Source organism: Eptesicus fuscus, chromosome 2, assembly GCF_027574615.1.
Source record: "Eptesicus fuscus isolate TK198812 chromosome 2, DD_ASM_mEF_20220401, whole genome shotgun sequence".
In the NCBI taxonomy this organism is placed as follows: domain Eukaryota; kingdom Metazoa; phylum Chordata; class Mammalia; order Chiroptera; family Vespertilionidae; genus Eptesicus; species Eptesicus fuscus.
The window spans coordinates 83,588,586-83,603,306 of record NC_072474.1 but is presented as its reverse complement, the minus strand read 5'-3'; the positions used below and the strand labels follow the sequence as shown (position 1 = coordinate 83,603,306).

At 45.4% G+C, this 14,721-nt stretch overlaps 1 protein-coding gene across 4 annotated transcripts in view; it reads left to right on the top strand.

Annotated features, from left to right (window-relative positions):
* Nucleotides 1-14,721, top strand: part of CRACD (capping protein inhibiting regulator of actin dynamics) — a 67,349-nt gene that overhangs the window by 21,641 nt on the left and 30,987 nt on the right. For all 4 annotated transcript variants that reach the window (XM_054728898.1, XM_028143830.2, XM_054728906.1 and 1 more), the window contains one exon: nt 13,842-13,977. In XM_054728898.1, the coding sequence (XP_054584873.1) occupies nt 13,842-13,977 (136 nt within the window). The remainder of the gene's footprint in view (nt 1-13,841; nt 13,978-14,721) is intronic.

The following is a 14,721-nucleotide window of genomic DNA, read 5'->3' as shown; positions in this document are numbered from 1 at the left end:
TTTTCTTCTCAGCAATTGCCAATTGCCATGTAAGTCCACCCACAGAGTATTCATTGCTTACTGTATAGCTAGACTTCCGGTTATTCGTCCTGTTTACAGATGCAGAAGGTGAAAGGTTGCTGTTCCCAATAATTCTCATTTTCAGTTCACTGCTCCGTCAATGGGTGTGTTACTTTGCATTGTGTAATGATTCACAACATTTCTGCGCCTTTTATTTGCCGTCTCCTAAATGGGCAGCTCTCACTAAAACACAAAATTCCGTTAACTTGATCTTGGGTGGTTCCCAGGAGGCAAATTTCAGCCCGGTGTGAGGGAGGATTTCCTAATTACGAGAGCTGCCTAAAATTGGGGAGGCTGAGTGTGTGCCAGCAGGGGTCGGGACTGATGAAGGGGAATTTCGGCACTGGTGGGAATTTAAAGGAGCTGAACTTTAACTGCAAAAAAGCTGCAATTTTAGAAATGTCTCCACGGCCAAAAATAGCTCATTATTGATCTGCTCCTTCTGTCTGAAATTTCTCATTTCCTTTGGGCTCTTAAAGCATTCTATTCTTTCTCCAGGTTAGAAGCCTTCATTTTTCCTAGGCTGCTGCTGCTTTTAAATTATGCATGCCTGTGGGAAAAGCAAAACAGTAAAACCTGGCCAGTTTTTAACAACTTAATGTGACTTCCTTTATTAATTAAATACAACCACGTGGATGTTAAAAGGGGAGAAAGGGTCATTTTGGCAAACAGGTTTGGGAAGTTCTGGGCCAAAACAAATTAAGTAGGATCCTTTATGTAGGACTTCAGAAAGCCTTCACTGTGCTGATTTACTCCGAGAATCTGCAAGAAGGATGCAGTTTAGAGCTTTTCCAAGATGGCTTTAACCACAAACCCTTTTCTCGCAGAGACTATCCTGTAGCATAGATTACAGCTGCCACTTACTGAACTCAGTACAATGTGTTTTGTATAGATGAACGCATGTAATACTTACCAAGGCACTCTGAGATTGACATTCTTGTCCCCATTTCAAAGATGAGAAAACTAAGGCCAGAGAGTGACTTGCTGGTAAGTTGCTGAGCCATTGCTCCAGTGGTGAAACGTCCATTCTGAACCATCCACTGTTCTGCTGCAGCCTTCCTGGGGAGCTAGTCACGTGGCCCTGAGCCACCAGCCTCAGGTGTTTTCCTGCCTTTAGCTGCCTGACCAAGGCTCTCCTCCTCACTGGGACTCTAGTCCTGTTTCTGCCTACCATGCAGCGTTTACTGCTATGCCATGCACCGCCACAGCACTCTATAGTGAGTGCCAGCTGTAGGCCACAGTGAGAACTGAAGGGGCTCCAAGGAGGGGGAGCTCACTCTGGGGCTGGAGCTGTCAGGCAAGGGTCAGGAATGAGGAGCCCTTGAGCTGGCTCCCGGAGATGGGCAGGATTTGGAGGGGCTAAGAGACAAGGCACGGACATCTCAGATCCAGAATGGCGGCAGCAGAGACTTCCATGTTAGAATGAATATGGCAAATAGAATTGAAGGGAATTTCTGTAGCTTAATAAAGGGCAGCTACAAAAAATCCAGTGTACCGGTGAGGTATTATGGAGTTGTGCACCTGAAGCCTATTATAGTTTTACTAACCAATGCCATCCCAATAAATTCAATAAAATAAGTTACTTAAGCATATACTCAAAAAAAAAAAAAAAAAGAAATTAAAGAAGATCTAAATAGCCCTGGCCAGTTTTGCTCAATGGTTGATTCCTGGTCAAGGACAAGTACCTGGGTTGCAGGATCCCCGCCCTAGTTAGGGTGGGTGTGGGAGGCAGCCAATCAATTGCCTCTCACATCTTGTTTCTCTCTCGCTCCCCCTCCTCCCTCCCTTCTGCTCTCTCTAAAAAAAAAAAAAAAAAAAATCAATGGAAAAAATATCCTCAGGTGAAGATTAACAACAACAAAAAGAATCTAAATAGATGGAAAGACATCTCATATTTATGGATCAGAACACTTAATATTGTTAGGATGGCAATACTCTCCAAATTGATCTACAGATTCATTGTAATCCCAGTCAAAACCTGCGTTTTCTGCAGAAATTGACAAGTGGGTCCTAAAATTCACATGGAAACGCAAGGGACCTAAAAATAGCTGAAACAGTCTTGAGGGGCTCACACTTCCTGAGTTAAAAACTAGCTATGAAACTACAGTAATTTAAATAATGTGATATAGGTTGCCCGGCCAGTGTGGCTCAGTGGTTGAGCATAGACTATGAACCAGAGGTCACAGTTTGATTTCCGGTCAGGGAACATGCCCAGGTTGCGGACCCAACAGGGGGTATGAAGGATGCAGCCGATCAATGATTCTCTCTCATTATTGATGTTTCTATCTCTCTCTTCCTCTCTGAAACCAATCAAAATGTATTGGAACAGTATGGTACTGACTATATAAATCAGTGGATTTTAATTGAGAGTCCAGAAATAAGTCTTTACACTTGTGGTCAGGTGATTTTCAATAAGAGTGCCAAGACAAGTCAGTGGATAAAGAATAGTCTTTTCAACAAATAGTACTGGGACAACTGAATAGCCACATACAAGAGAATAAAGTTGGACTCTTTTCTTATACCATTCACAAAAATGAACTCAAAATGGATAATAGGTCCTAATGGAAGATCTAAAGTTGTAATACTCTTAGGAGAAAACAAAGGAGTAAATCCATGACCTTGGATTAGTCAGTGATTTTTTTTTAGGAACCAAAAAGCACAAGTGACAAAAGAAAAATCAATAAATTTGACTTCATCAAACATAAATGTTGTGGCCTGGCTGGTGTGGCTCAGTGGATTGAATGCTTCCCATGGACCAAGAGGTCCCGGGCTTGATCCCCTGTAAGGGCACATGCCCAGGTTGTGGGCTTGATCCCCAGTAGGGAGCATGCAGGAGGCAGTAATTGATGTATCTTTCTCATCAATATTTCTCTCTCCCTCCCTCTCTCTCCCCCTTCCTCTCTATTTAAAAATCAATAAAAACATTTTATAAAAAGAAAAATAAATAAATAATATCATCAAGAAAGTGAAAAAATCCTTAGGATGGAAGAAAACATTTGCATATCACTTACCTGATAAGACTATATTCAGAAATAGTAAAGCACTCTTACAACTTAATATAAAGATCCAAAAAAAAAGAGCAATTTTTAAAATGGGCAAAGGACTTGAATAGACATTTCTCCAAAGATATAAAAATGTCCATTAACATATGAAAACACACTTGCTCACCATCATTAGCTGTCAAAGAAATGCAAATCAAAGCCACAATGAGGTATCACTTCGTACCCATTAGGAAGGCTGTAATATAAAAGAGAGATAACAAGTGCTGATGAGAAAGTGGAGAAGTTGGAACCCGCATACATTGCAGGTGGTAATGTAAAATGGTACAGCCCTGCCTTGGAAAACAGGTTGACAGTTCCTCAAAATGCTAAACTAGATATAAACCCAAAAGAAATGAAAGCAATGTCCACACAAAAATGTGCACACAAATGCTCACAGCAGAATTTTATTCATAGTAGCCATGAAGTTGAAACAGTCCAAATATCCATCAAAAGATGAATGGATGAATAAAATGTGGTGTATATTCATACAATGGAATATTATTTGGAAATAAAAAAGGATGAAATACTGGTCCATGTCATGACGTGAATACACTTTTATGCTAGTTGAAAGACGCCAGTTACAAAAGACTACCTATTGTATGATTCCATTTATACAAAATACCAAATGGGCATATCCGTAGAACAGAAGGATTAGTGGTTGCCAGGCACGGGGTAGGATGGGGGTGACTGCTAATGTGTATGGGGTTTCTTTTGGGAGGGATAAAAATCTTCTCAACTTAAATGGCGTTGATGGTTGCACAATTCTTTGAATGTACTAAAAATCATTGAAATGTACTTTTAGCCCTGACCAGTTTGGCTCAGTGGATAGAGCATCGGCCTGCGGACTCAAGGGTCCCAGGTTCGATTCCGGGCAAGGGCATGTCCCTTGGTTGCAGGCACATCAGCTGATCGATGTTTCTCTCTCATCGATGTTTCAAACTCTCTATCCCTCTTCCTTCCTCCCTGTAAGAAAATCAATAAAATATATATTTTTTTTAAAAAGAAATGTACTTTTAAAAGGCTGGTATGGTACGTGAATTATATCTCAGTAGAGTTGTTTTTAAAAAAGGGAATGAACATGGCATTTAAAAGGTCATGTCTAGCGGAGGCGATAAGCTCGTGTTGGCAGGGGAGAGTAGGGGCCTATTTCCTTCCCTAAAACCCTAAAATAGGAGGTTGATATTTGGGATGGAACAAAGAGGGCTCATGTGGAAATAGGACATCACTGTAGAGTAGAGCAGGCTGGCTTGGAAGGCAAACAGCTTTCCCGTTTGTTGAGGGCGTTGAGCCCCTGCTTTGGAATGGAACGGGGAGGCGATACTTGATGGGAGAGAAGAGATGGGGGAAGTGATAGGCAGGTCACTTAAACTGTATGCCTGTGGCTTCCCCCCATGCACTCCACACCCCTCCCCAAAGTTAATATAAATCCTGCTCTCTACTTACATGATAACCTATTCAGTGGAGACACACACACACACACACATCAATGTTGAGGGTTTAAGGTAACTTTTAGTTCTGATCTAGTAACTTCACTTTTACAGATGGGGAAACTGAGGCTGAAAGAGATGACAGTGCTGTTGTAACCGGACAGTCAGTGGGTCCGTGCTGCCTGTCACTACTCAAGCCAATTGACGCTCAGTTAAAATCCACTGAAGTGTAAGCAGAGACAGGGTTGAATCATTATGAGTGTTTATTCCAATATTGCTGACAATATGGGGGAGCAGCAGGTGGTCCACAAAAATCTGCTCTGCCCCCACCATAAGCCGGCTGCTTATCTTGGTATTACATGGGAAAGTAGGCAAAAGGGCAAATGGGCAGTCTACAGGCATGCAAAAGGGGTTGGGGTTACATGGGGAAATAGCCAAGGGTGGGCCAAACGGGCAGTTAACAGGTAAGCAGAGGGCTGGGGTCTTCAAAGGGCTGGCGATTCTGGTTTCTGGCTCCGGTTCTGCAACAAAGTTGTTCGTCTTTCCACGGTAATAGGAAGCTCCAAGTGGGGAGGAAGGGCTGCATTTCCAGGTGAGCTCCCAGGTCCCGAGTGCGGCTCCAGCCAGGTTAGAATGTGCCTTCTTTAATCAGAATAAAACCATCACGGTTAACAGAGCATGGTTAATATTTCTTACAATTCTAGCTGGTTCCCTACCATTCTACTTCTGCCCCTATCACTGTTAATGTTAGAGGTGTGACTAGAATCTGTCAGCTGGTTTTGCACATAGTAATCCTTTTGTCTGGAACAACCCAGTCCCCCATTCTTACTAGTATATCCTCCTCCAGTTAACTGCTCTCCATCCTTCTTTTATTTTTTTATTTTTTGTACAAATGTGCCTTCCTCAGTAGAGCAAGCTTTCTCTGTCCCCCTCAGCCTAGATAAAGCCTGAGGACACTGTTCTCACAGCTTCTTTTCCCTTTCCCTAAGGATGGGCCTGTATAACTTGCCTTTCACTGTACTTCTAGCCTCCAGGTCGGGGCCTGGCACACAGCAGGCATTCGTGAATGCTGCCCTTTTTACCACTGGATTCTTCCCATTGGACAAGTCAATGTTCGTCTGATTTATCCTTCAGTTTCCCACGCGGTAAAGAGTATCACTGTCCCTCTGACCAGCTGGAGAAGGAAAATTCCACAGCTGGCGTGATGAGACAACATGTCCCCAGTGAACTCGCCGTGAAGCTCGGTCTCCCTGGTTAGTGGGTGCCGCAGGTCACTTGGCCTTGTGCTTTTCAGGAGATGAAGTCGGGAAAGACTGATTTTACTTGGTCATTTATCCTCTGCCCGTAGGAACCTGGCATGTGCTGAAGTTGAACAGGGATTAGAGACAAGGTACAAAAACCCTTCAATGAATAAAAATTAGGGACTAAGCAGGGGACTTAACGAAGCTGAGCTGAATAAGTCTAGGGCAGTGGTCGGCAAACCGCGGCTCGTGAGCCACATGCGGCTCTTTGGCCCCTTGAGTGTGGCTCTTCCACAAAATACCACGTGCGGGCGCGCATGTACAGTGCGATTGAAACTTCGTGGCCCATGTGCAGAAGTCGGTTTTCGGCCTGGGCGAGTCTATTTTGAAGAAGTGGCGTTAGAACACCCAAGGGGCCAAAGAGCCGCATGTGGCTCGCAAGCCGCTGTTTGCCGACCACTGGTCTAGGGGGAAGGAGGGTTGATGAATAGGTTACAGCAGTTATTGGAGATACAGTATGAGGGAGAGAGCAGACCAGGAGCCAGGTTCCTCTTGTGAATGTGGGGCTTCCTCTTATGAGCTGTGTGCCCTCAACCAAGCCAGCTCCTTCATCGGTTACATGGATGTGCTATCTCCCGGGATTATATTTTTATTATTTGTAAAAATGCACGTGACATCATGCTCTCTGCTCTGAAATAGCATTTTACGAATGCAGGGTAATATTATTACGGAGATAAAGAGGAGGTTGATAACTAGTTTCCTGTTTCCAGAGCATAGACCAAGACTCCGTTGATTTAGCTGATGGCTGAAGATGTTTATGAGAAGGTCTTTCTCCAGGTGGGGCACATGAGCAGTGGAATAGTCAGGGTGAAGCCCTGGAGTCCCTGGAGAGCCTTAGAGGCCGGTGAGGTGATTGCTTGTCCTGTGCGATGCAGGCCTAGAGGCTGGAGTAGGTGAACCTTCAACTCCCAGTTCTACGTGTCTGTGTTCTAAGATTCTAAGCTTCTCTCCTCTTCCTTGAGTTTTCAATGGTGTATCCTGTTTCTGTTGTAATTATTATGTATTTGGGTATGCTGTAGCCTACTGGGTACCATATAAATGCATGGAATACTCAAGTTGGGGATGAGCCTCAAAGATGCTACACAAAATACAATCTGACTCCAGTCTCTTTCAGCACCTCCAGTTTGTTTGATGAGGATAGTTAATTGCTCTTTAGCATTTCATTTGAATGAGACTCACGGATCTGTTTAGGACGAAAACTGCTGATCAATTGCAATTGCCCCCCGTTGCCATGGAAACAGGCTGCAGTGGGACTATAATTATATTTCTTTATTCCTGAAGTGAATCCCTAATCATTGCCATGGTAATTACCCAATATCTATGGCCCCAAATTACATGGTGCTTCTCCAAAAAAGACAAAGGATAAGGAAGAGGTGGGGGGCTGGCCTGAGACACGTGGTAAGTAGGCAGCTGCAGAAAGCTGTTTTTCTGGGTGGGGAGAATTCCCCTCCGTTAGGCGCCAAGGTTAGATGGTGTGAGTGGGTCTTAGAAGGTGCCCAAAGCCTACAGTAGTGGCCAGAAGGCTATGTCGGAAACAGAAAACACAACTACTAGTATCTTCAACCGTAGTGCCACACATTATCTGCTGTATCTGAAAGTCGGGAGAACTTTCCAAGTTCCAAAGTTCCTTAATGAAACAGCCCAGCAGCAGCAGCAAGATCCAATCTGAGCTGAAACCGGTTTGGCTCAGTGGATAGAGCATCTGCCTTCGGACTCAAGGGTCCCAGGTTCGATTCTGGTCAAGGGCATGTACCTTTGTTTCGGGCACATCCCCAGGAGGGGGTGTGCAAGAGGCAGCTGATCAATGTTTCTCTCATCGATGTTTCTAACTCTATATCCCTCTCTCTTTCTCTGTAAAAAAAGATCCAGTGTGATTGCTTTTTTTCTTATCCTCGGGGAGCAGGCTCCCCGGGGGACAGGCTCTCGTCCTCAGGATGGCCTGTATTCCAGATGTCACGTGCAGGTGACAAAAACCAGTGAAAGGGGACCATCCCTGTCTTGTGTCATGGTTTGCGAATGAGGAGGACTTCCCTAGAAACACCTCCCCAATTTTCAGACCCTGCTGCAGACCGTACTTCTAGAGAACAGGGCTCGAAGTGGAGGTGGCTCTTCTTGGCTCCTCCCTGCTCTCCTCAGTACTAAGTGACAGTGACTGAGGAATGGAGGAATAGCATGACTACAGGGCTAACTTTGTTTTGCTTTGCTTCTCACCTTCTCTCTCCTGTGACTTTCGAGTGCCCTGAACCCTAGGCCACAGGCCATCAAGCACCCTGTCTCATCTCTACCTCGTCTGCTGATAGGCATGGACATTGGACACTGGACCTGGGCTACTGGACACTCCCAGTAGCATGGAGTATGGCATCCTTTGCTCTCGGGCAGCTTCACTTGCCACCAGGAAAGAAAGGCAACCTCTTCAAAGAGAATCAAAACATGGGAGAGCTGTACAAATAGCGGTCCATCCAATTGGGCTAGATTGGGAAGAACCAAGGCACAGATCCCAACGCACAGTGTGGTGACTGGTGGCTGTTTTTAGTAACCGAGCTGTTACCATTTGGTTCCCCTTCTCAACAGCACCCAAATTTCCTTTCCGGGAACCAAGCCTTGCCTCGCTCCACCTACCTCTGATAGGACAGAGTACCAGCTTCCTATGACAGAAGCCAGAGGGCCACTTCCTCCCCACTGCAGCCTGGCCTGAGCACCTGACCTGGCCTGGCCAATCAGTCTCTCTCCTGGGCTTTGACTTGAAAGATGGGTCAGGATGTAAGGGAGACAAGTAGGCGAGCTTTCTGTAACCAGACTCTTCCTGCACCATGGCGGTTGCTGAGGGTCCTAATGCCTGGACTGCTGGAGTTCTCTCCCGAGTCTTTTTTGAGTCTTTTTCCCAGCCTCGTTGCTAGCTTCCGTTGCTCTTGGAGCTCCCATTGTTCTTCCAGTACCGTATTTTCCGGCGTATAAGATGCCTTTTTAACCCAGGAAAATCTATACGCCCAGTCGTCTTATACGCTGGAAAATACGGTAAATATTCTTTTGGTTGAATGAGACATAGTTTCTATTGCTTGCGACTCAGCACTGTAGCTGACACTGAATGGAACCAGGAAAACGTGGTGAGAGGGAGGTTTGAAGTAGGAGGTGGGAAGCAAAGCCTGGAGCCGTTTCCTGGTTTGAGTTGAAAAGGAGGCTCAGAAGAAACCTTTTTAAAGGAGATGCTGACCATCCTCCTGAATTGCCCACCCCCTGGCTTCTCGGAGCTTTCCACAATGGCCTCCTATAAGAGGCCTGCCTTCCCTGAAATATACTCATGACCTCAAAATAGTCCCGTCCTCCCATCAACATGTTTGCATCAAGCTTTGCATTCCCTCAGTGACCTCTCCATGGGAAACCCATCTGATAAACGAACCACCCTACAATATTCATCATTGACTCATCACAGATTTTATTGTATAAAGGATTTGGGGAGAAAGAAAGATCATACGTGTGATTCCCTACCCTCATGCAACGCGTAGTGTGGTGGAGGTAAGATGATACCATTATTATTAGCGTCACATCTGTCTAGCACTTTACAATATGCAGAGCACTTTTATTTTCCCTCTCATTTAAGGCATGATTATAGTAACCATAGCATGAAACAGCAAGAAATACACGCGCAGGGCTCTGGGGGACAGAAGAGATCCCTTTCTCCCAGGGGAGCGGAAAAGGTTGTGTGGAGTTGATATGTCTGAGCTGGACCTCGAAGGGTGGGTAGGACCTGAACTGAGAGATTGGCCCTGGGCTGTCCCTGGAGAGGAAGAGCCCAGGCAATGACAGAGCGCAGAGAGGATATTTGGGGAGCTGAGTGGCTGGGGTTGAAGTAGGGTGACATTGGATGATAATGGGTTAACGCATAAGCATTTACACTATTCTGAGTGCTTTACATTTCAGAATTCATTTAAACCCTAAAAAATCGACGAGGTAGGACCTCTTGTCATCCCCCTTTACAGATAAGGACACTGGCCTGCCCCGCGTAGTTCAGAGCCCCACCGTGAAGAGCCTGAGAGGGTAAGCCACCATGGCAGCTTCATCTGGTAGGGTTCGGGCAACAGGGAACCAACGGAGGTTTCTGAGCTGGCAAGTTCACTGCTTCAAGATGAACGTATGTTTAGAGAGAAGAACTGGAGAGGATCTCAGTTGAAGATCCTCTACAGATGTCAGTCATGTTACAGTCGGCTCAGGGTAAAGGACCAATGATACACTCACTGGCCCTTCAGTTGTCCTCAGAAATTCCTCTGCTTCTCCCTGCGGTTTCTCACATCTTCCAATGGATGAGCCTCCGCTGCCTGCCTGGCTCGGGAGTGAGAGCAACGTGCCAACGGCTTGGGCTAGGAAAAACAAAAGTTCTTCACGCTACACTTGCAGTGTTTTTGTAAGTCTTAAATGCTTTCAACATAAAAAAAATAATAATGAAAATAAAAGCTTAAGAAGTATGAACTTTATGTTGCTTTTGGCATGGTCATTAGCATAATAATGTCTGTGCGTTAGAGCAGCGTGGGATAACCCATCCGGGCCGCAGCCGTGTTTCCTGAGATCATTCACAACTTTTAGGCCCTTCAGACAACCCTGTGTTTGGGTCTATGTGCTGCCAGTGTGTGCCCATGAGTACTGTATTACTGATTTTTAAGAAGCTTTCTGTAGCCTCTAGGTAGAATTATGACAGTTCTGCGATCCCTGGGGAAGTAAAAGAGGAGGAGGTGGAGGAGGGGAGAAACAGCAGGGTCTCTTGACTTAGGTGCAAGGGCTTAAATGTAATAAGATGTAGGACCCCCTTAAGCCCCTCCAAGTCATCTAAGTGCTAATACAGCACTTTCTCTTAGATTTAGAAGCCTCTGTTCTCCACTTTCTGGTGTTTAAACCTCCTGTGGCGGAGGGGTGGAGATGGAACCCAGGGGCTGCCGCTCTGAGAATCAGACACCCAGATCAGCTTTTCAGGTATTAGTTCTGCATTTCAGAATTTCTCAGGATTTGGGGCAGACATGAAGGATTCTCTTCCTCTTCTTTTTCTCTTCTCATTTTCCTCTACCTCCTGCCACCTCTCTCCTTTTCTTCTTTCCCTTCCTCCTCAATCTCCTTTTCCTCCTCCTCCTCCTCTTCCTTTTTCTTCTCTTGTCCTATAGTCTCTACTAATCTTTATAGATAGTGACTGTTTAATGTGGGTAGGGGACATGGAAGTGATGTAAAATCTTTTGGTGTGAAATGAGGATTTATGGAACACCTACCTACTCTTACAGCCATGTCTACACATAGTTATGCGTCATAATGCTACATTCATACATTTTTTAAAATCTTGATTAATACATCAGTGTTCATAGCAGCATTATTCACAATAGCCAAAAGGTAGAAACAACTCAAATGTACATGCATAAACAAAATGTGATATATATATATGTATATATATATATATATCCATCCCAGAATTATTCAGCCTTAAAAAGAAATGAAATTCTGACACATGCTACAACATGGATGAACCTTGAGGATATTTTGCTAAGTGAAATAAGCCAGACACAAAAGCACAAGTATTATATGAGTCCACTTATATGAGGTACATGAAATAGTCAAATTTCATGGAGATAGAAAGAAGAATCATGGTTATCAGGCACTAGAGCAGTGGTTCTCAACCTTTCTAATGCCTTTCTAATGCATTTCCGATGGTCTTAGGCGACCTTGCTAGCGGGTCTCAACCCACAGGTTGAGAACTGCTGCTGTAGAGCCTAAGACCATTGGAAAACACAGATATTTACATTACAATTCATTAACAGTAGCAAAATTACAGTTATGAAGTAGCAACGAAAATAATTTTATGGTTGGCGGTCACCACAACATGAGGAACTGTATTAAAGGGTTCCTCACCACAACATGAGGAACTGTATTAAAGGGTCGTGGCATTAGAAAGGTTGAGAACCACTGCTCTAGAGGAAGGGAGAAGGAAGAGTTATTGTTGAGTGAGCATGGGCGTTTCAGTTTAGGATGGTGGATGGTCGTGTTAGTTGAATAACAATATGAATGTGCTTAATGGTACTAAACTGTATAATTAAAAATAATTAAAATGGTAAATTTTATGTTTATATATTTTTATTTTACTACAGTAAAAAAGTCTCAGTCCATATTATGTAAATATGAAAAAAAATCATGGATTCTGGCATCCTGTTTGGTATTAACAGGTTTGGTGTTTAAGCAATAAAACCGGTTTACCTTATTTTGTATAAGATTTGCAGTTGTGGGTGAACTGGGACTCTCTTAACATTACTCTCTTGTCATGGTCCAGCAGCTGTTGCTCACATAGCATCTTTGCTCGCAAAGAAACCCAAACATCTATGAGCACTGTGTTCAAATGGAACACCTGTCAGCTGTGAGGGAGGAGCCTGAGTTGTTTCAGCTCTTTCTTGATCAAGTCTCTCCCTTCACCTTTCTGGACCTCGTCTTTGTTACATAGCCAGGAGGCTCACATCCAGGTCTTTTGTTTCTTAGCCTCATACGCTTTCTCACCATGCTGCCTGTGGTTTGGCAGATTAGATTTGGTGCTCAGTCTGCCCAACTAGGTCTACCCTTGGTTGGGACCCTGCCCGCTGCATTTGGCACTTGGTCACTGATACAACCTCCAATGGGCCCCGTTCTGGGGAGGGGCGGTGGGAGGGGAGTGGCACTCTGTCACCCTGGGGAGCTGCCCACATGCCTGGCAGCGTGGAAGAGTGCCTGCCTCGCCTCATGAAGGGTATGCCATTCTGCCTGCCCTGTGAACAGCCTGGGTGTGGATTCCCCAGAAATAAGTTTGTTTCCCAGATCAAGGAAGAGCAGTTGGCTTTTGCTGCTTCCCGTTCCTGCAGGTCGCCCTGCCTCTACCTCCCTGTCAGGTAGAAGTCCGGACTTCTTTTTTTTTTTTTTTTTTTTTTTTTTTAAATATATTTTATTGATTCTTTACAGAGAGGAAGGGAGAGGGATAGAGAGTTAGAAACATCGATGAGAGAGAAACATCGAGCAGCTGCCTCCTGCACACCCCCTACTGGGGATGTGCCCGCAACCAAGGTACATGCCCTTGACCGGAATCGAACCTGGGACCCTTGAGTCCGCAGGCCGATGCTCTATCCACTAAGCCAAACCGGCTAGAGCAGAAGTCCGGACTTCTTGAAGGCCAGGCCTTCACCTGAAGAGTTTATTGTTGGCTACCTGCCACCTGTAAGCTGATCAACGCAGGAGGCCCCTCAGGGTTGCCCTGATCCACATTCTCTGAATGTCTAGGCAGTTGCGAGAGAGATTCTTTATTCCTGTAGCCCCTATCAGCAATTCTAGTCCTTGGTTTAGATGTATAGAGCTGTCTTCTAATTTTATTGTAATCTGAAAGAAAGAAAATCGTGTCTCTTACTTCTTCTAGATCTGAATGTTACTTAAAAAGTGCTGGTTGAGCCGAAACCGGTTTGGCTCAGTGGATAGAGCGTCGGTCTGCGGACTGGAGGGTCCCGGGTTCGATTCCGGTCAAGGGCATGTATATTGGTTGCGGGCACATCCCCCGGTGGGGGGTGTGCAGGAGGCAGCTGGTCGATGTCTCTCTCTCATCGATGTTTCTAGCTCTCTATCCCTCTCCCTTCCTCTCTGTGAAAAATCAATAAAATATATTAAAAATTTTTTAAAAAAGTGCTGGTTGACAGGACCTGCTGGGGTAGATCCGACAGAGATGGCTCCTCGGGGGAAGGCCCCTCCAGTTAAGGTTTCCGCAGTGCCTTCTGCCGGGGCCTCTACGAATAAAGAGCGGCCTGAACTCTCCGTGAGCGGCTCTGGAACGCCGCTGTGTTGGAGGCTTGCTCCCTTATTCCTGTGGGACCCTTCCGTCTGCCCAGCTACTTGGCTGACCCATAGCAGCAAAGGACACAGGGCTGGGCGAGACGGGGATGTGGGTGGAGTCCCCCAATCAGGAGGAACAGGACACTGTTGCCAAAAGAAATTTTATCATCCTAATAAAACGAAGCACATGATTTGCATTCCAGGTCCTTCAACTATTGTATGGGAGCCCGGGCGTTTTCCCATGACAGTATTTTTATCCCTGATGGGGGAGCAGAAAGTGAGCAGACAGTTCAAGCAATGTCACAGGACAACATCCTGGGCAAAGTCAAAACTCTTCAGGTAAGACAGCTTGAGATGGGAAGGTTAGAGCCGCAGGAGGGCCTGGCTGTGGAGGGAGTGGGGAGATTCCCAGCTTAGCCCTGAGTGATGGATGGGGAGGTCCGGCGGGAGCTCCTGGGGAGAGTTTTTACTTTTTTTTTTTTTTTAACTTGAGTCAGTTCTCTAAGCCTTCTGTCCCCTGTGAGGGGTACCTTGTCACCGTTGTACCCACCTTCATAACACCCCCCTCTCCTGTTCTCTCACACTGTTCCCCCAGTGTTAAGTGGACATGACGAGGGCAGGTACCCAAGAGAAGCTGCAGGACTCGGAAGGGAGGAGTTATTAACCGTGATGTGTTGGCCATAATCCCCAAGTTCAGGGCTGACTGACTGTGGACGGTTTGCACAGCAGGTGTTCACTCTCCAGGCCTCCCTGCTTGGACGGAGAATGCAGAGCCTCTTACTCTGTTGTGCGCATAAACCTGGCTCCCCCTCAGCCGCCTGGCCTCAGAGGAATACATGAAGCTCTCAGACCACCCTCCCCACCTGTTCAGCTGCAGAGCTGGGCAGTTTTCCTACATAAAATTAACGCAGGTGGTAACTCCTTAAGAGATACAGTTGACCCTTTTAACAGTAAGGGTTTGAACAGCGTGGGTCCACTTAATCGCAGATTTTTTTTTTCAATAAATACTGTAAATGTATTTCTCTTATGATTCTCTTAATAATATCTCTTTTCTCTAGATTACTTTATTGTAAGAATACAGTA